Source organism: Pavona decussata, unplaced genomic scaffold (assembly GCF_977016875.1).
Source record: "Pavona decussata unplaced genomic scaffold, jaPavDecu1.1 SCAFFOLD_128, whole genome shotgun sequence".
NCBI classification, from domain to species: domain Eukaryota; kingdom Metazoa; phylum Cnidaria; class Anthozoa; order Scleractinia; family Agariciidae; genus Pavona; species Pavona decussata.
In genome coordinates, this window is record NW_028145542.1 from 845,103 (window position 1) to 864,330 (window position 19,228).

General features: G+C 37.2%; 2 protein-coding genes across 5 annotated transcripts; both read right to left on the reverse strand.

Annotated features, from left to right (window-relative positions):
* Window positions 1–616: 616 nt before the first annotated feature.
* Window positions 617–5,194, reverse strand: LOC146468844 (ras-like protein 1). Its single transcript, XM_085123921.1, has 3 exons — window positions 4,304–5,194; window positions 3,246–3,341; window positions 617–1,430 (listed from the first exon to the last, which is right to left on the reverse strand). The coding sequence occupies exons 1-3, from the start codon at window positions 4,535–4,537 to the stop codon at window positions 1,287–1,289; spliced, it is 474 nt and encodes a 157-aa protein (XP_084980047.1). The 5' UTR covers window positions 4,538–5,194; the 3' UTR covers window positions 617–1,286.
* Window positions 4,484–19,198, reverse strand: LOC146468845 (ras-like protein 1). 4 transcript variants are annotated; one of them, XM_085123905.1, is made up of 8 exons: window positions 19,065–19,198; window positions 15,322–15,549; window positions 14,260–14,355; window positions 12,629–12,856; window positions 11,600–11,695; window positions 6,850–7,077; window positions 5,664–5,761; window positions 4,484–4,531 (listed from the first exon to the last, which is right to left on the reverse strand). In XM_085123905.1, the coding sequence occupies exons 2-6, from the start codon at window positions 15,343–15,345 to the stop codon at window positions 6,892–6,894; spliced, it is 630 nt and encodes a 209-aa protein (XP_084980031.1). In that variant the 5' UTR covers window positions 15,346–15,549; window positions 19,065–19,198; the 3' UTR covers window positions 4,484–4,531; window positions 5,664–5,761; window positions 6,850–6,891. The 4 variants fall into 4 exon arrangements, with proteins under 4 accessions (XP_084980031.1, XP_084980030.1, XP_084980028.1 ...); XM_085123904.1 differs by having other exon boundaries at window positions 15,322–15,412; window positions 19,065–19,182; XM_085123902.1 differs by lacking the exon at window positions 19,065–19,198 and having other exon boundaries at window positions 15,322–15,560.
* Between the last annotated feature and the right edge of the window lie 30 nt (window positions 19,199–19,228).

The window sequence follows — 19,228 nt, forward strand, 5'->3', positions numbered from 1 at the left end:
GAGGTTGAGGAAGGGGAGTGCAGGCAGAGGCCACCATCTATTTTGGGGTTTGGTCTTTCCTTATGCTGTTCTTATCTTATCCGCAATTTTAAACGTGAATCATCCAATCTAATCATTTAATTTCAACAATGCAGAGCCTCCAACAACTTAAAATTCAACACCAATTCCGCTAACTTGAACTATTTTTGTTTTCCTTCTGATTTGAAGTCAGCGGGATTCTACTGTGACTCCAAAGCTTGCTATGAGGAATTTTCAGTTATGAAGGTGTATTTAAGCTCAAATTAAACGCCGCCAAAATTGTTGCCTCCAACAAAATCGTTGTTGACTGTGAGTATTTTTTTATTTTTCCCAGGAATGGTTAATTGGAGCGCGCCCAAAAAATTCGTCCCCTCGTGGGAAGCAATCTTCACGCTGGGTCACTTTACTATCCCCAAAGAAAAAGCAAGGATCTACTCGCAAATTAAATCATCGAGCTAAATTGCCTGATCACAGAGCATTCAACCAACATACGTTGGTCCAGCATAATGGGGAGCAGAGTGCTGAACATTCTTACATCGAAAATGCACAGAAATGTTGGAACATTTAGCTGGGGTTTTAAACACACTAACGACAATGCTGTCAGGGAATTATTTATTTATTTCCGCAAGTCTTCTGTCGGTACATGTTATATCGAGGAAAATCGAAAGAATCTACTTTGCAGTACAATGTTGACTCGTAGGTAATTTTGGCCCGTGTTTCTGAGGCGTAAATCAGTCTTCCTCAGAATAAACCCAACCAGCAATACGTCTCCTGCTACTGATTTTCAAGTACCATTTGTTGACCAGGAAAAAAAAAGAAAAGAAAAGAAAAGTCCGGCTAAAGACGAGACACTATAATTTATAAAACAAAGACTAAATTTGAAGATAGCTACTGCCCATAAAGATCTGTAAGAAAGGCAGGTTTTGATATCATAATGTCAAAACAAGCTGCTTAGAATGTCGGCTACTTAGCCCACATACAAAGTCTCCTTCCCTAAAGTTGCCCGCAGAGATGTTAACTCGCCCAAAATGTCAAAATATGCCCGTATAAAAGAAGTACCTGTCTTTACATAAACAGATGCAATAATGCGACACTCTCAAAAGTAAACAGCGACTTGTATGTAAAATTAGAGCCATGGCATCGGCGACTTAACTCCACTAAGGAAGAATTGCCATGTAGGAGAAGTAACCGGTTACTATGTCTTGTCGGCAATGAAATATGAATAGCCTTTCCTAAATGTAAACTACAAAATGAATCCTATTCAAATGCTAATTCCAGAGTAAAAGACATTTTTCTGGTTTGGCCGGTTTGCTCCCAGGATTTCTGGGTACTGTTCTTTCTAACAACGATCGCTGAATTCGCTGGATCTGTTGCATCATCAGTTGGAATGATTGCTCGACATTCAGGCCAGTCTAAAGAAAACACAAAACAAATGTCAGAGCAGCTGAAGCGCTGAGAATACAGCTACACCAAGGCTGCTTTCAAGTGAATAACAAAGTTAAATCAGGCATGTTTCCAATTGTGAACACCTATATGAATGCTGCTTTTACGCGTGAACACTGCCACACTCGTATAAGGCCTGTTTTTCAACTATAAACCTATATCAAGGCTGCTTTCGAGCGTGACACAGCTACATCTCATTGTTTTCAAGTGAGAACACAACTATAAGAAGGCCTCTTTCAGTTGTGAAGAGAACACAGCTATATCAGTGCTGTTTTCAAGTGTAAACACAAATATAAACTATCAGGGGTACATGTACTTCCAGAGCAGGGTTTATTCTAAAGGATGGCATTGCCGGGCCACCGTAAATAAAAACAAACAGGCACATACAATTTGCAGAAGTGTGTCAAACGTGGCGCTCAAATTTCACCAAAATTTCAACTAAGAGTCTTACAGACTAAATGCATCGTATCTTTGGGAGCAAGGGTAATGTTTTGAAATGGTTTTTTACCACACTTAAAAAACGCCACATTACAAATTTCATCTGGTATCAAAGCAACCTATAAAAGTGGGGTTGGGTATATTCGTTACAAGTTACATTGTATGTGCTGGCCACTGGGTATAGATGTTAACGATACTGTTATAAAGTCTGAAAACTTGCATGGATTTAACATAGAAGAGGTCCGTTTCTCACAAGCATTTTTCAGATCCGTTTCTACCAACTAGTGATCGCTACTTGTGTTTACTGTCCCATTGTGATTAGAGTTTCAATGTTTGTTAGATGATAAAAATTGTCGGTAATGGAAAAATATTTACGACGCAATTTTTTGGGCTAAAATAGTTAAAGGAATTTTATTTGGCGCTGATAACACCTTGTTTACCTTACTTTGAGGAGTTTTTACCCAGCTTGACCTTTAACCAATCCTTTCCAGGAAATAACTATTGCTCCTATTGTTAATCAATCTTAGTTAATATTCTTGGGTTCTTCTACCACATTAATGGCAGTTGATGTTACCTTAAAAAATGAAGATATCCGAATAACGATATCTGTACTTTTAAGATGTTTGAAAGTAAATACTACGATTTTACAGTGATTATGAAGGTAAATATCCATTGTGGTAATTCTGCTATCGGCCACATACTGAATACAGTGTATATAATTTGAGTGATAAATTGGCCACCGTGCCCGTTAAAATAATACTTTTACGGAAATAATTATCAGGAAACACATCACAGGTCTCAAAGAGGTTATGTATTAACTTTAGAGACCATGTTTTACCTAACTGGGTACCAGAAAATTACATAATCAGAGGTCTGAAATAGAGTCAGGATTTGGAGAACCAGACAGTGCAACCTCACAAAAATTCCAACGATTAGCCACACTGATAACAGGCTCATCTTCACAAGGGTTTCTGTTCTGCAGCCAACTCAAAATGTACCAACAGCTAGCCACGTTATCAGCCACAGATCATGATTTTCCGGTCACAGTAACTTTCCCCAAGACCTCTTTGGACTTGGCTCCATCGACCTGATATCACTATTAAAGGGTTTCTGTTGCCCAATGCTACAAGATATTCTGCGACGTCTGATGTGAAGGATGCGTTGGGTGCTGTATATGAAGTTGTTTTTTTGTTTGGGGTCACATGACCAGGATTGAGAATACGTTTTGGGTCATTTTCAGACCACGAGGTTGTTCTGGAGTATTGTATTTTGTTTTAGAAAAGGATTATACAGTTACTTGGAACCAAACTTCGGTAATCATTCCACCTTCTAACAGTGTAACCTACCTTGGCTGATGTCTCAATTAATGGGATGTTCACATCAGATGATTTGCAGTATTCTAACACTTCATCTTTCATTACTTCTCTTTCCTCTTCTAAATCCTAGAATGAGAAATGGGAAGTGTGTATCAGTCATCTTGACCCCTTAATTGGTTAAAGGGAAGCAGGGACCTGGGGAATCAGAACTCATTTGGGTTCCTACATACATGTATGTTGGATCTGTCTTGAGTTTCATGGTGTCATTTCCAGCACGCATGCATGTAGCATGTTAATCAGGTGTACAGCGCTGCACATTTATCATATTATTTATTTGCATCCTATCTGTTTACACTTGGTTATTATTTTTTTTATTTATTTTTTCTTGTAATATCAGATAATTTACGGTAGGCCAGCAACTCATTCATAAAAATACAATAAAATAAATAAATAAACAAATAAATAAATAAATAAATAAATAAATCACTTCATTTAAGTGTCAATGTATTTGGTGCAGAGCACTAATTGGGGACACTTTCCAGATCAAATTAGAGTTTAGAAGCGTTGGTTTTTGAGGAGAAGGGAAAACCAGAGCACCCAGGGAAAAACCTCTTGGAGCAAAGACAAGAACCAACAACAAACTCAACCCACAAATGACGCCGACTCTGGGAATTGAACCCGGGCCACACTGGTGGGAGGCGAGTGCTCTCAGCACTGTGTCATCCCTGCTCTCCAGAAATTGTATATGTACATGTATAGCAAAAACAAATGTAAGATTTTTTCAACACACTTGATATTAGGTACATGCAATTTGGCCACTGTAAAGAGATTCGAGTAACTGATGTTTCAACCGTGAGCCTTTTGTGATTCCCTCTTACATGTGCATGTACAAAGGACTAACACTGGAAACATCAGCACTTGAATCTCTTTACATATGTATGGTGTCTGAATCACCTGATTAACTCTATTGATAAAAAAAAAAAAACATTCATTTCCAATCCTTACTGTACAGCACCATTGTTTCTTAAGAAACTAGAGGTAAATCACCCATCAATGTACATGACTTGTATACATGTAGAAGAACTTACCAACTTATTTCCAACAATGACCATCGGGATAGCTGAAGTGAGTTGATGATCTTGGATGATCTTGCTTCTGAGATCCTGGAGTTCGTGCCAACCGGATACAGAATTGATAGCAAACAACACTAAGAATGCATCACCTGTCGCTACTGATGAATCACGAAATGAGCTGTATTCTTCCTGCCCTGCTGTATCAACTATCTCCACATCATATAATTTTCCATTATATTCAATCTGCATCAAAAGATTGTACAATTAAAATAATTACTAATTTTATAAAACTGGTGAGGCCATCACCTTTGTCCATTTACAAGAGTAACATCACAGCTGTCATTTATTTTACAAATTTTGGGTTAAATTCTGCAAGAGGTGTCTGAAATCTACAATTGAAGGGGTGAGTGGAAAAAAGCCTTAAGTGACATCTGATCTTATGTCAAATTCTCCTTTGCTCATACAAGGAAGAACAAGGCAATTTACTAGGAGAATTAGGCACTCAATCAGATGTCACTTAAGGCTTTTTTCCACGCACACCTTCAATTACTTGTACATGTATGGAGGCAATGTAACCCAACACCATTGGAAAAGACAAAATAATCAATTGGCAGTCAATAAGCGCATAAACTTTGCTGCAGTGCATGTATGTGCTAAAGCTGCATTGTACAGTATGTATACCTATTATAATTCAGAGATTTGTCGATAATGTTAAATAACCTCTGCAAACATGGTTAACTTTGAAATTTGTTGCATACTACACACCTGAAAATGCTACAGTATGCTGGAAATGTAACCTACATGTACAGCTATCAGAGCACCTTTCATGTACAGGTGAACATGACTGTTAATGAAACGGTAAAAAAATATCAAAAATGTAATTATTTAATTTACACATCCAATCTGTGTATGTATGTGGTGTTAAATCAAGTATATTCTGTAGTCCAAGTAGTAATATCCTGGGTACCCACAAGGTGCGGTGCAGAGGAGTTTTTGTTCTACAGCCGACTTAAAATGTACCAACAGCTAGCGACGTTATCAGCCACAGATCATGATTTTCCGGTCACAGTAACTTTCCACAAGACCTCTTTGGACTTGGCTCCATCGACCTAATATCACTATTAAGGGGTTGATGTTGCCTAATGCTACAAAATATTTTGAGACTTCTGATGTGAAGGATGCTTTGAGTGCTGTATATGAAGTTGGTTTTTGTTTTGTTTTGGGTCACATGACCTACTAGGATTGAGAATACGTTTTGGGTCACTTTCGGACCGCGGGGTTGTTCTGGAGTATTGTATTTGTTTTAGAAAAGGATTATACAGTTACTTGGAACCAACTTTCGGTAATCATTCCACCTTCTAACAGTGTAACCTACCTTCGCCGATGTCTCAATTAATGTGATGTTCACATCAGATGAATTTGCACTTATTCTAACACTTCATCTCTCATAACTTCTCTTTCCTCTTCTAAATCCTAGAATGCGAAATGAGAAATTTGGAGGTGTGTATCAGCTATCTTAACCCCTTAATTGGCTAAAGGGAAGCAGAGACCAGTGAAAACAGAACTTATTTTGGTTCCCATGTACATGTATGTTGGATCTGTCTTGAGTTTCACGGTGTCATTTCCAGTACGTCTACATGTAGCATGTTAATCAGGTGTAAAGCGCAGCACATGTACATGTTTACTACACACTAGACTGTTTTTTGTTGTTTTTTTCTTGCTTTGTGTACATGTTTGTGTGTGTGTCCTATCTGGTTACGCTGTTTTTTTTTTTTTCCTTTTATAATTTAATTGCATCCTATCTATTACACTGGTTTATTTATTTATTTATTTATTTATTTATTTTTTCTTGTAATATCAGATAATTTACGGTAGGCCAGCAACTCATAAAAATATAATTAAATAAATAAATAAATAAATAAATCACTTAATTTAAGTGTCAATGTATTTAGCGCAGAGCACTACATGTAATTGGGGACACTTTCTGGATCAAATTGGAATTTAGAAGTGTTGGCTTTTGAGGAGAAGGGAAAACTGGAGTACCCAGAGGAAAAACTCTCGGAGCAAAGATCACAACTAACAACAAACTGAACCCACATACAGTGCATGACACTGAGTCTGGGAATCGAACCCGCGGATTGCTGGGAGGCGAGTGCTCTTAGCACTGCGTCATCCCTGCTCCCCTGAAATTGTACAAACAAACAAATGTAAGATTTACCAACACACTTGATATTAGGTACATGTAATTTTGCCACAGTGACTGTAAAGAGATTTGAGTACTGACATTTCGAGTGTAAACCCTTTGTGATTCCCTCTTACATGTGCATGTACAAAGAACTAACACTGGAAACATCAGCACTTGAATCTCTTTACATATGTATGGTGTCTGAATTACCTGATTAACTCTGTTGATAAAAAAAAAAACAAAAACAACAAAAAAAACAAAAAAAAAAAAAACATTTGTTTCCAATCCCTACTGTACAGCACCATAATTTCTTAAGAAACTACATGTACACTGTGCATGAAACTCACACATCAAATGAATGTATAGAAGGACTTACCAACTTATTTCCAACAATGACCATCGGGATAGCTGAAGTGAGTTAATGATCTTGGATGATCTTGCTTCTGAGATCCTGGAGCTCGTGCCAACTGGATACAGAATTGATGACAAACAACACTAAGAATGCATCATCTGTCGCTACTGATGAATCACGGAATGAGCTGTATTCTTCCTGCCCTGCTGTATCAACTATCTCCACATCATATAATTTTCCATTATATTCAATCTGCATTAAAAGATTGTAGAATTAAAATTAACAACTAATTTTACAAAACTGGTGATGTCATCACCTTTCTCCTTTTACAAGTCAGAGTAACATCACAGCTGTCATTTATTTTACCCATTTTGCGTCAAATTCTGCAAGAGGTGTCTGAAACCTACAATTACATGTACATGTATTGCACTCTCATGTATGAAGGCAATGTAACCCAACATCATTGGAAATTAGAAAAAAAAATTCAATTAGTAGTCGATAAGCACATAAACTTTGCTGCAGTGCATGTCTGTGCTAAAGCTGCATTGTACAGTATGTATTCCTATTATAAATCAGAGATTTGAAAATTAAAACTAATGCCCTCTGCAAACATGGTTAATTTTGAAATTTGTTGCACACCACACACCTGAAAATGCTACAGTATGCTAGAAATTTAACCTACATGTACAGCTATCAGAGCAACTTTCATGTACAAGTGTACATGACTTAATCAAACGGTAAAAAAAAAAATTATAAAAAAATGTAATTATTTAATTTACACATCCAATCTGTGCACATATGGTGTTAAATCAAGTATATTCTGCAGTTGAAGCAGAAATAACCTGGGTACCCAAAGGGCGCAGAGAGGTCAAATTTAATGTAAATCGTGGCTAAATTAACTGCGAAATTGCACAGCAAATCAAGTTTGTTGATACAAAAACGTGATCGAACAAAGCATCATGAGATCTTACAATGCGTCTGTTGAAAGATTATCCCCAAGACACAAGGCACATGCATCAATGACTGAGATACAATATGTCCAGAAGTGCACGCTAATGAGATTATTCTCGTTTACTTAACTAAGAGAACTGGTCATAACAAGTTTGCTCAAAGATCCACCTTGTCTGGAGTAGGGGCTATAGAACACCATACCTGTTCTGTGAACATAACCAACACAATTTTATTGGCTTTAAGATTTGAGTTGACACAGAAATATTTAGCTAGCAAGAGTCACCATTGCTAGATAAACAAGAAAAGTGAGGTTCTAATCTCATCGTTATTTTTACTGCTAAGTAGAGGAGTGGCTATGCAATAAAGAGACCATCTTTTGAGGTTGAGGAAGGGGAGTGCAGGCAGAGGTCACCATCTATTATGGGGTTTGGTCTTTCCTAATGCTGTTCTTATCTTATCCGCAATTTTAAACGTGAGTCATCCAAACTAATCATATAATCTCAACAATGCACAGCCTCCAACAACTTAAAATTCAACGCCAATTCTGCTAACTCGAATTATTTTTGTTTCCCTCCTGAGTTGAAGTCATCGGGATTCTACTGTGACTCCAAAGCTTGCTATGAGGAATTTTCATTAATCATGGTGTGTTTAAGCTCAATGTGAACGCCGCCAAAATTGTTGTCTCCAACAAAATCGTTGTTGACTGTGAGTATTCTTTTTTTTTTTTCCAGGGATGGTTAAGTGGAGCGTGCGCAAAAAAAAAAAAAAAAAAAGAAAAAAAAAAAAGCGTCGCCTCGTGGGAAGCAATTTTCACGCTGGCTCGCTTTACTACCCCCAAGAAAAAGCAAGGGTCTACTCGCAAATTAAATCATCGAGCTAAATTGCCTGATCACGGAGCATTCAACCAACATACGCTGGTCCAGCATAATGGAGAGCAGAGTGCCAAACATTCTTACATCGAAAATATACAGTAATGTTGGAACATTTAGCTGGGGCTTCAAACACACTAACGACAAGCTGTCAGGGAATTATTTATTCATTTCCGCAAGTCTTCTGTCGGTACATGTTATATCGAGGAAAATCGAAATAATCTACTTTGCAGTTCAATGTTGACTTGTAGGTAATTTTGGCCCGTGTTTCTGAGCCGGCGTAAATGAGTCTTACTCAGAATAAACCCAACCAGCAATAAGTCTCCTGCTACTGATTTTCAGGTACCATTAATTTTGTTGACCAGGAAAAAAACAAAAAAGAAGAAAAGAAAAGTCCGGCTAAAGACGAGACACTATAATTTATAAAACAAAGACTAAATTTGAAGATAGCTACTGCCCATAAAGATCCGTAAGAAAGGCAAGTTCTGATATCGTAATGTAAAAGCAAGCTGCGTAGAATGTCGGCTACTTAGACCACATACAAACTCTCCTTTCCTAAAGTTGCTCGCAGAGATGTTAACTCGCCCAAAATGTCAAAATATGCCCGTATAAAAGAAGTACCTGTCTTTAAATAAACAGATGCAATAATGCGACACTCTCAAAAGTAAAAAGTGACTTGTATGTAAAATTGGAGCAATGGCATGGGCGACTTAACTCCACTAAGGAAGAATTGCCATGTAGGACAAGTAACCGGTTACTATGTCTTGTCAGCAATGAAATATGAATAGCCTTTCCTAAATGTAAACTACAAAACAAATCCTATTTAAATGCTAATCCTAGAGTAAAAGACATTGTTCTGGTTTGGCCGGTTTGCTCCCAGGATTTCTGGGTACTGTTCTTTCTAACAACGATGGCTGAATTCGCTGGATCTGTTGCATCATCAGTTGGAATGATTGCTCGACATTCAGGCCAGTCTAAAGAAAACACAAAACAAATGTTAGAGCAGCGGCAGTGCTGTGAACACAGCAACACCAAGGCTGTTTTCAAGTGAATATAAACACAGTTAAATCAGGCATGTTTCCAATTGTCAACACCTATATGAATGCTGCTTTTAAGCGTGAACACTGCCATACTCGCGATCGTATAAGGCCTGTTTTTCAAGTACAAACCTATATCAAGGCTGCTTTCAAGCGTGTTACAGCTACATCTCATTGTTTTCAAGTGTGAACAGAACTATAAGAACGCTGCTTTCAGTTGTGAAGAGAACACAGCTATATCAGTGCTATTTTCAAGTGTAAACACAAATATAAGGAAACTATCAGGGGTACATGTATTTCCAGAGCAGGGTTTATTCTAAAGGATGGCATTGCCGGGTCACCGTAAATAAAAACAAACAGGCACATACAATTTGCAGAAGTGTGTCAAACGTGGCGCTCACATTACAAATTTCATCTGGCATCAAAGCAACCTATAAAAGTGGGGTTGGGTATATATTCGTTATAAGTTACACTGTATGTGCTGGTCACTGGGTATAGATGTTAACGATACTGTTATAAAGTTAGTCTGCATAGCAGTCGTTTCCTTTTCCTTTAAGCCAAGCGGGGCAAGCGCGCGAGGGCATTGGGATAAATTGAGGAAAAAAGTAGGAGCGGGGGAGGGGGGAGGGGCAGGGAATGAAAGGAAGCATTTCCTTTCCTTCCCCCCCCCCCCCCCGCTCCTACTTTTTTACTCCTTTTTGCCCAATGCCCTCGCGCGCTTCCCCCACTTGGCTTGAAGGAAAAGGAAACGACTGCTACACAGGCTATTATAAAGTCTGAAAACTTGCATGGATTTAACATAGAACACGTCCGTTTCTCATAAGCATTTTTCAGATCCGTTTCTACCAACTAGTGATCGCTACTTGTGTTTACTGTCCCATTGTGATTAGAGTTTCAATGTTTGTTAGATGATAAAAATTGTCGGTAATGGGAAAATATTTACGACGCAATTTTTTTGGGTTAAATTAGTTAAAGGAATTTTATTTGGTGTTGATAACACCTTGTTCACCTTCCTTTGATGAGTTTCTACCAGACTTGACCTTTAACCAATCCTTTCCAGGAAATAACTATTGCTACTATTTTTAATCAATTTTAGTTTATATTCTTGGGTTCTTTTACCACATTAATGGCAGTTGATGTTACCTTTAAAAATGAAGATATCCGAATAACGATATCTGTACTTTTAAGATGTTTGAAAGTAAATACTACGATTTTACGGTGATTATGAAGGTAAATATCCATTGTGGTAATTCTGCTACCGGCCACATACTGAATACGGTGTATATAATTTAAGTGATAAATTGGACACTGTGCACGTTAAAATAATACTTTTTCGGAAATAATTATTAGGAAAAACATCACAGGTCTCAAAGAGGTTATGTATTAACTTTAGAGACCATGTTTCACATAACTGGGTACCGGGAAATTACATAATCTGAGGTCTGAAATAGAGTCAGGATTTGAGAACCAGACGGTGCAACCTCACAAAAAAATTCTAACGATCAGCCACACTGACAGCAGGCTCATCTTCACAATGGTTTCTCTTCTGCAGCCAACTGAAAATGTACCAACAGCTAGCCACGTTATCAGCCACAGATCATGATTTTCCGTTTACAGTAACTTTCCCCAAGACCTCTTTGGACTTGGCTCCATCGACCTGATATCACTATTAAAGGGTTTCTGTTGCCTAATGCTACAAGATATTCTGAGACTTCTGATGAGAAGGATGCGTTAGGTGCTGTATATGAAGTTGTTTTTTTTTTGTTTTGGGTCACATGTAGGATTGAGAATACGTTTTGGGTCATTTTTGGACCACGAGGTTGTTCTGGAGTATTGTATTTTGTTTTAGAAAAGGATTATACAGTTACTTGGAACCAACCTTCGGTAATCATTCCACCTTGTAACAGTGTAACCTACCTTGGCTGATGTCTCAATTAATGGGATGTTCACATCAGATGAATTGCAGTATTCTAACACTTCATCTTTCATTACTTCTCTTTCCTCTTCTAAATCCTAGAATGAGAAATGGGAAGTGTGTATCAGTCATCTTGACCCCTTAATTGGTTAAAGGGAAGCAGGGACCAGGGGAATCAGAACTCATTTGGGTTCCCACGTACATGTATGTTGGATCTGTCTTGAGTTACATGGTGTCATTTCCAGCACGCATGCATGTAGCATGTTAATCAGGTGTACAGCGCTGCACATTTATCATATTATTTATTTGCATTCTATCTTTTTACACTTGGTTATTGATTTTTTATTTATTTTTTCTTGTAATATCAGATAATTTACGGTAGGCCAGCAACTCAGTCATAAAAATACAATAAAATGAATAAATAAATAAATCACTTCATTTAAGTGTCAATGTATTTGGTGCAGAGCACTAATTGGGGACACTTTCCAGATCAAATTAGAATTTAGAAGCGTTGGTTTTTGAGGAAAAGGGAAAACCAGAGCACCCGGGGAAAAACCTCTTGGAGCAAAGACAAGAACCAACAACAAACTCAACCCACAAATGACGCCGACCCTGGGAATTGAACCTGCGCCACACTGGTGGGAGGCGAGTGCTCTCAGCACTGTGTCATCCCTGCTCTCCAGAAATTGTATATGTACATGTATAGCAAAAACAAATGTAAGATTTTTTCAACACACTTGATATTAGGTACATGTAATTTTGCCACAGTGACTGTAAAGAGATTTGAGTACTGACATTTCGAGTGTAAACCCTTTGTGATTCCCTCTTACATGTGCATGTACAAAGGACTAACACTGGAAACATCAGCACTTGAATCTCTTTACATATGCATGGTGTCTGAATCACCTGATTAACTCTATTGATAAAAAAAAAACATTCATTTCCAATCCTTACTGTACAGCACCATTGTTTCTTAAGAAACTAGAGGTAAATCACCCATCAATGTACATGACTTGTATAGAAGAACTTACCAACTTATTTCCAACAATGACCATCGGGATAGCTGAAGTGAGTTGATGATCTTGGATGATCTTGCTTCTGAGATCCTGGAGTTTGTGCCAACCGGATACAGAATTGATGGCAAACAACACTAAGAATGCATCACCGGTCGCTACTGATGAATCACGGAATGAGCTGTATTCTTCCTGCCCTGCTGTATCAACTATCTCCACATCATATAATTTGCCATTATATTCAATCTGCATCAAAAGATTGTAGAATTAAAATAATTACTAATTTTATAAAACTGGTGAGGCCATCACCTTTGTCCATTTACAAGAGTAACATCACAGCTGTCATTTATTTTAAAAATTTTGGGTTAAATTCTGCAAGAGGTGTCTGAAATCTACAATCGAAGGGGTGAGTGGAAAAAAGCCCTAAGTGACATCTGATCTTATGTCAAATTCTCCTTTGCTCATACAAGGAAGAACAAGGGAATTTACTTGGAGAATTAGGCACTCAATCAGATGTCACTTAAGGCTTTTTTCCACGCACACCTTCAATTACATGTACATGTATGGAGGCAATGTAACCCAACACCATTGGAAAAGACAAAATAATCAATTGGCAGTCAATAAGCACATAAACTTTGCTGCAGTGCATGTATGTGCTAAAGCTGCATTGTACAGTATGTATACCTATTATAATTCAGAGATTTGTCGATAATGTTAAATACCCTCTGCAAACATGGTTAACTTTGAAATTTGTTGCATACTACACACCTGAAAATGCTACAGTATGCTGGAAATGTAACCTACAGTACATGTACAGCTATCAGAGCACCTTTCATGTACAGGTGAACATGACTGTTACTGAAACGATAAAAAAAATATCAAAAATGTAATTATTTAATTTACACATCCAATCTGTGTATGTATGTGGTGTTAAATCAAGTATATTCTGTAGTTCAAGTAGAAATATCCTGGGTACCCACAAGGTGCGGTGCTGCAAACATGGTTAACTTTGAAATTTGTTGCATACTACACACCTGAAAATGCTACAGTATGCTGGAAATGTAACCTACAGTACATGTACAGCTATCAGAGCCCCTTTCATGTACAGGTAAACATGACTGTTAATGAAACGGTAAAAAAATATCAAAAATGTAATTATTTAATTTACACATCCCATCTGTGTATGTATGTGGTGTTAAATCAAGTATATTCTGTAGTTCAAGTAGAAATATCCTGGGTACCCACAAGGCGCGGTGCAGAGGAGTTTTTGTTCTGCAGCCAACTCAAAATGTACCAACAGCTAGCGACGTTATCAGCCACAGATCATGATTTTCCGGTCACAGTAACTTTCCACAAGACCTCTTTGGACCTGGCTCCATCAACCTGATATCACTATTAAGGGGTTGATGTTGCCTAATGTGACAAAATATTTTGAGACTTCTGATGTGAAGGATGCTTTGAGTGCTGTATATGAAGTTGGTTTTTGTTTTGTTTTGGGTCACATGACCTACTAGGATTGAGAATACGTTTTGGGTCACTTTCGGACCGAGGGGTTGTTCTGGAGTATTGTATTTGTTTTAGAAAAGGATTATACAGTTACTTGGAACCAACCTTCGGTAATCATTCCACCTTCTAACAGTGTAACCTACCTTGGCTGATGTCTCAATTAATGGGATGTTCACATCAGATGAATTGCAGTATTCTAACACTTCATCTTTCATAACTTCTCTTTCCTCTTCTAAATACTAGAATGCGAAATGAGAAATTAGGAAGTGTGTATCAACTATCTTGACCCCTTAATTGGTTAAAGGGAAGCAGACACCAGTGGAAACAGAACTCATTTGGGTTCCCACATACATGTACATGTATGTTGGATCTGTCTTGAGTTTCATGGTGTCATTTCCAGCACGCATGCATGTACAGTAGCATGTTAATCAGGTGTACAGCGCTGCACATTTATAATATTATTTATTTGCATTCTATCTTTTTACACTTGGTTATTGATTTTTTATTTATTTTTTTGTTGTAATATCAGATAATTTACGGTAGGCCAGCAACTCATTCATAAAAATACAATAAAATAAATAAATAAATAAATCACTTCATTTAATTGTCAATGTATTTGGTGCAGAGCACTAACTGGGGACACTTTCCAGATCAAATTATATTTTGAGGAGAAGGGAAAACCGGAGTACCCTGGGAAAAACCTCTTGGAGCAAAGACGAGAACCAACAACAACCTCAACCCACAAATGACACCGAGTCTGGGAATTGAACCCAGGCCACACTGGTGGGAGGCGAGTGCTCTCAGCACTGTGTCATCCCTGCTCTCCAGAAATTGTATATGTACATGTATAGCAAAAACAAATGTAAGATTTTTTCAACACACTTGATATTAGGTACATGCAATTTGGCCACTGTAAAGAGATTCGAGTAACAGTTGACGTTTTGAGTGTAAACCCTTTGTGATTCCCTCTTACATGTACATGTACAAAGGACTAACACTGGAAACATCAGCACTTGAATCTCTTTACATATGTATGGTGTCTGGTTACATTTATGTATGTATGGTTTATGTATGGTTACTTGATTAACTCTGTTGATTAAAAAAAAAAATTGTTTCCAAACCTTACTGTACAGCACCAGTGTTTCTTAAGAAACTACATGTACACTGTGCATGAAACTCACATATCAATGTATAGAAGAACTTACCAACTTATTTCCAACAATGACCATCGGGATAGCTGAAGTGAGTTGATGATCTTGGATGATCTTGCTTCTGAGATCCTGGAGCTCGTGCCAACTGGATACAGAATTGATGGCAAACAACACTAAGAATGCATCACCTGTCGCTACTGATGAATAAAGGAATGAGCTGTATTCTTCCTGCCCTGCTGTATCAACTATCTCCACATCATATAATTTTCCATTATATTCAATCTGCATCAAAAGATTGTAGAATTAAAATAATTACTAATTTTATAAAACTGCTGATGCCATCACCTTTGTCCATTTACAGGAGTAACATCACTGTCATTTATTTTACAAATTTTGGGTGAAATTCTGCAAGAGGGGTCTGAAACCTCCAATTACATGTACATGTATGGAGGTAATGTAACCCAACACCATTGGAAAAGACAAAATAGTCAATTGGTAGTCGATAAGCACATAAACTTTGCTGCATTGCTTGTCTGTGCTAAAGCTGCATTGTACAGTATGTATTCTTATTATAAATCAGAGATTTGACAATTAAAACTAATGCCCTCTGCAAACATGGTTAATTTTGAAATTTGTTGTACACCACACACCTGAAAATGCTACAGTATGCTGGAAATTTAACCTACATGTACAGCTATCAGAGCAACTTTCATGTACAGGTGTACATGACTGTTAACCAAACGGTACAAAAAATATAAAAAATGTAATTATTTAATTTACACATCCAATCTGTATACATGTGGTGTTAAATCAAGTATTTTCTGCAGTTGAAGCAGAAATAATCAAAGGGTGCAGATAAGTCAAATTTGATGTAAATGCCAGCTAAATTCACTGCGAAATTGCACAGCAAATTAAGTTTGATACAAAAACGTGATCGAACAAAGCATCATGAAATCTTACAATGCGTCTGTTGAAAGATTATTGCCAAGACAGAAGGCGCATGCATCAATGACTGAGATATGTCCAGAAGTGCATGCTAATGAGATTCACGAACTGTTTGATAAGGTGTCCCCTAACCTTAATTCTCACGAAAACACACATAATTCTGTCAAACATAAAGTCATATGAAAACAACAAAAAGGCCTGTTTTATACATGTATGAAGTACCAAATTCAGGGTTGGGTGCATTTGGGGGTGCATCATCGTAGCTTACACACAGGCGACAATTGCCGGCTATGTAATCTTTCAACAACGCCCTGTGGGGCACCCAGCCTTAAGGTCTCCAATGGGGCCTGGTGGGTCCACAGAAACCATTTTCTAGAATAAACCTGTTAATTACAGTACACATTAGCAACAGACATGTAAAAGACTTTACAAAACACAAAATTAATAGTTAAATGCTTGTCTCTCACTACAGATCACTCTCCACAACTCAGATGCATACCTCCTTTCTATATCACTGAACATGTGGAAAGAGTAACAAGACATGGTTTAGTTCACAACGTGGTTATACATGCACCACCAGATTATAATAGGATCCCATCAAGAAAAGAAGAAAATAAAAAGGAGAACATACATGTACAAAGTGTTGTTTTTGTGGTTAGGAACCATGTAGATGTACAGCAGAACCTATGGGAGTCCATGGAAGATTTTCCATGGAATTCCATGGAAGTAAAATGGAGTTGCTGCATGGAATTTAATGGAAAATTTTCCATGGATTTCCGTGGGCAAAAGTTCCATGGAACACAACTGCATTCATAATGAATTTCCATGGAATTTGATGGAAAGACAAAATCCATAGACAATTCATTGATGAAAACATTTCAATGATCATGCTTTGCCATAAAATGCTATGGAAACAGCTTTAATAATAATTATTATTATAAAGCTTAAAATTATACTAAAGGCTTTAACCACAAGTAGTGACTGAAGGGACACGCTAATTAATTACTTTTCTGAGGTCAGGCTTTACATTCACAGTTATTTGCTATTACTGAGAATGATATTTTTCAGTGAAAATTATTGTAGCTTAATATACTGTATATAATTTTGTAACTGTTATAAACTGAACTACAGTAATTGTTTAATGAAAATTAATATACATAAAAAATTATTGAATATACTACAGGATAAATACTGCATAAAATAAGCTAGTATAAAACGTTTGAAATTGAAAAAAAAAATGAATTGAAATGGTGCATTAAAAGGTTTGAAAAGAGAAAAAGTTTTATTTTTTAAGCCCAACAAAATTCATGCCAAACTTTGCTAAAATTACATGTATGGCGAATTTCCTTGAGCGTGGTGTTTAGGCTATTTATAATTTGTGCCTCTGTCCTATCTGGCCATTGTTCTTTAGCTAATCCAGCAAAGAAAAATGATTTACAGTCTTAATTTATTGACACTAATTTATTACGAAAAGGTCAATCATGTTTCAGTGGTTGCCGGATTCATAAGAGGTGTGTGTTGATAAATTCACTTATCATGTCTCTCATGAAATACTTAACAATTTGTATGTTAGTTGTTTCTGTAACTGATGCATGTAGAAAACTAAAATATTTCTTTCACTCTCCAAAAAGTAAGGGGAGTGGGGCTGAAGTCCCCCCAGTCTCACCCCCTCCACAGTCCCTGATCTTGTAAGAGTACTGTATTTAATGGCGCCCCCAAATCTCCTTTCCAGGCCCTTATAATATTATTACTGTAGATGTACAGTTTTTTAATTGGGTGCTTTTCCAGAGACCAAGTGTGAAAATTTCATCCACTTTACAATAGAATACAAATTTTATTAACACTCCCCAAAGGGGCTTTTCGGCGTTAATCATCTAAAAAATTGTTATAATATGTGAGATTATAAGAGAAATTGCAATAGGATTATGATAATGTAAAATAAGATAAAAATACAATACAACCGCTATAAAAATAATACAATAAAAACTTTAAACATCTTCTGCAGGAGGATGTTTACATTGTTGAAAAGGGAAGTTGAGTTATTTGGTAATTTGTTCCTGAGTAGTAGTAGCAGAAGTCACGATTCATAACAAAATGAATCAGTTAAAATAGAGTCCAATGGTCATAAGTGACTTAGCTTGTTGAGCAGGATTTGGTGACTTCAGTACAGAGGGTCGTACAGGGGTATTTTCGTGATGCATGATTAGCTGATTTTATTTCCCGTGAAACGTGAATGTAATAAATTATTCTTCGTAATCCGTGACCTGAAGGTTTTGCGTGACCCGTGAAGAGCTTGAAAACGAAATTTTCATTTCTGTGATCCGTGATTTGCTATTTTTTCTGTTCGTGAACCGTGCAAGAGACCCCCCCTGTACGACCCTCAGTACAGTCTTGAGTATCAGCCTTGACAACAATATTGAGTTGAAAAACTGTAGTAAAACAGAACATTAATGGACTTTAAGTGAGTTCTTCTGAGTGATCACAGTGATCTTGTTAGTTTCTAAGTAAAATGAGGGTATTCAGCCTTTAGCTGACATCTGAGGTGGCAGTTACAAAAATATACACCCAATAGCAAATATATGCATGAAGTTGATAATGATCTCCATGCAACTTCATTCAAATCAAGATCACGTAAGTCTTCAGCTTATACCAAGGCATTATATTAAACCGGCTACAGATAATAATATTTATTACCCCGTTAAACAATTGCAAAGGCTTTATGTTAAAAATAAATAGGGAATGTCCACTTCAAAAATCTCGAATTTGCTCTATAAAATTCAAGAGGGGCAATTGCACTCGCCAAGAAGATCTATAAAATCACACATTTTCACGCAGTCTTTCATCAATCTTACCTCTTTATAAAAGTAGTCATCCACATTTGCTGCTTTAATCCATCATTTTTTAGCTTAACCGAGGTAAACATCCAGAGGAAATATCTCCTGAACGCTCGAATCCCGCTTAAAATCTTGAATGAAATGGTCTTTTCCCGAGCCTGCAGTGCAATATGTGCTGACCA

Bases quoted from the DNA above. Each gene is read 5' to 3' on its own strand.
- LOC146468844 (XM_085123921.1), bottom strand. From the start codon at position 4,537: ATGCAGATTGAATATAATGGAAAATTATATGATGTGGAGATAGTTGAT. The intron at 3,342-4,303 runs GTAAGTTCTTCT...TTCTCATTCTAG, and splicing joins TCATTGTTGGAAATAAGTTG to GATTTAGAAGAGGAAAGAGA. The intron at 1,431-3,245 runs GTAGGTTACACT...TGTTTTCTTTAG, and splicing joins TAATTGAGACATCAGCCAAG to ACTGGCCTGAATGTCGAGCA.
- LOC146468845 (XM_085123902.1), bottom strand. From the start codon at position 15,555: ATGCAGATTGAATATAATGGAAAATTATATGATGTGGAGATAGTTGAT. The intron at 14,356-15,321 runs GTAAGTTCTTCT...TTCGCATTCTAG, and splicing joins TCATTGTTGGAAATAAGTTG to TATTTAGAAGAGGAAAGAGA. The intron at 7,078-11,599 runs GTAGGTTACACT...CTTTTAATGCAG, and splicing joins TAATTGAGACATCAGCCAAG to ATTGAATATAATGGAAAATT.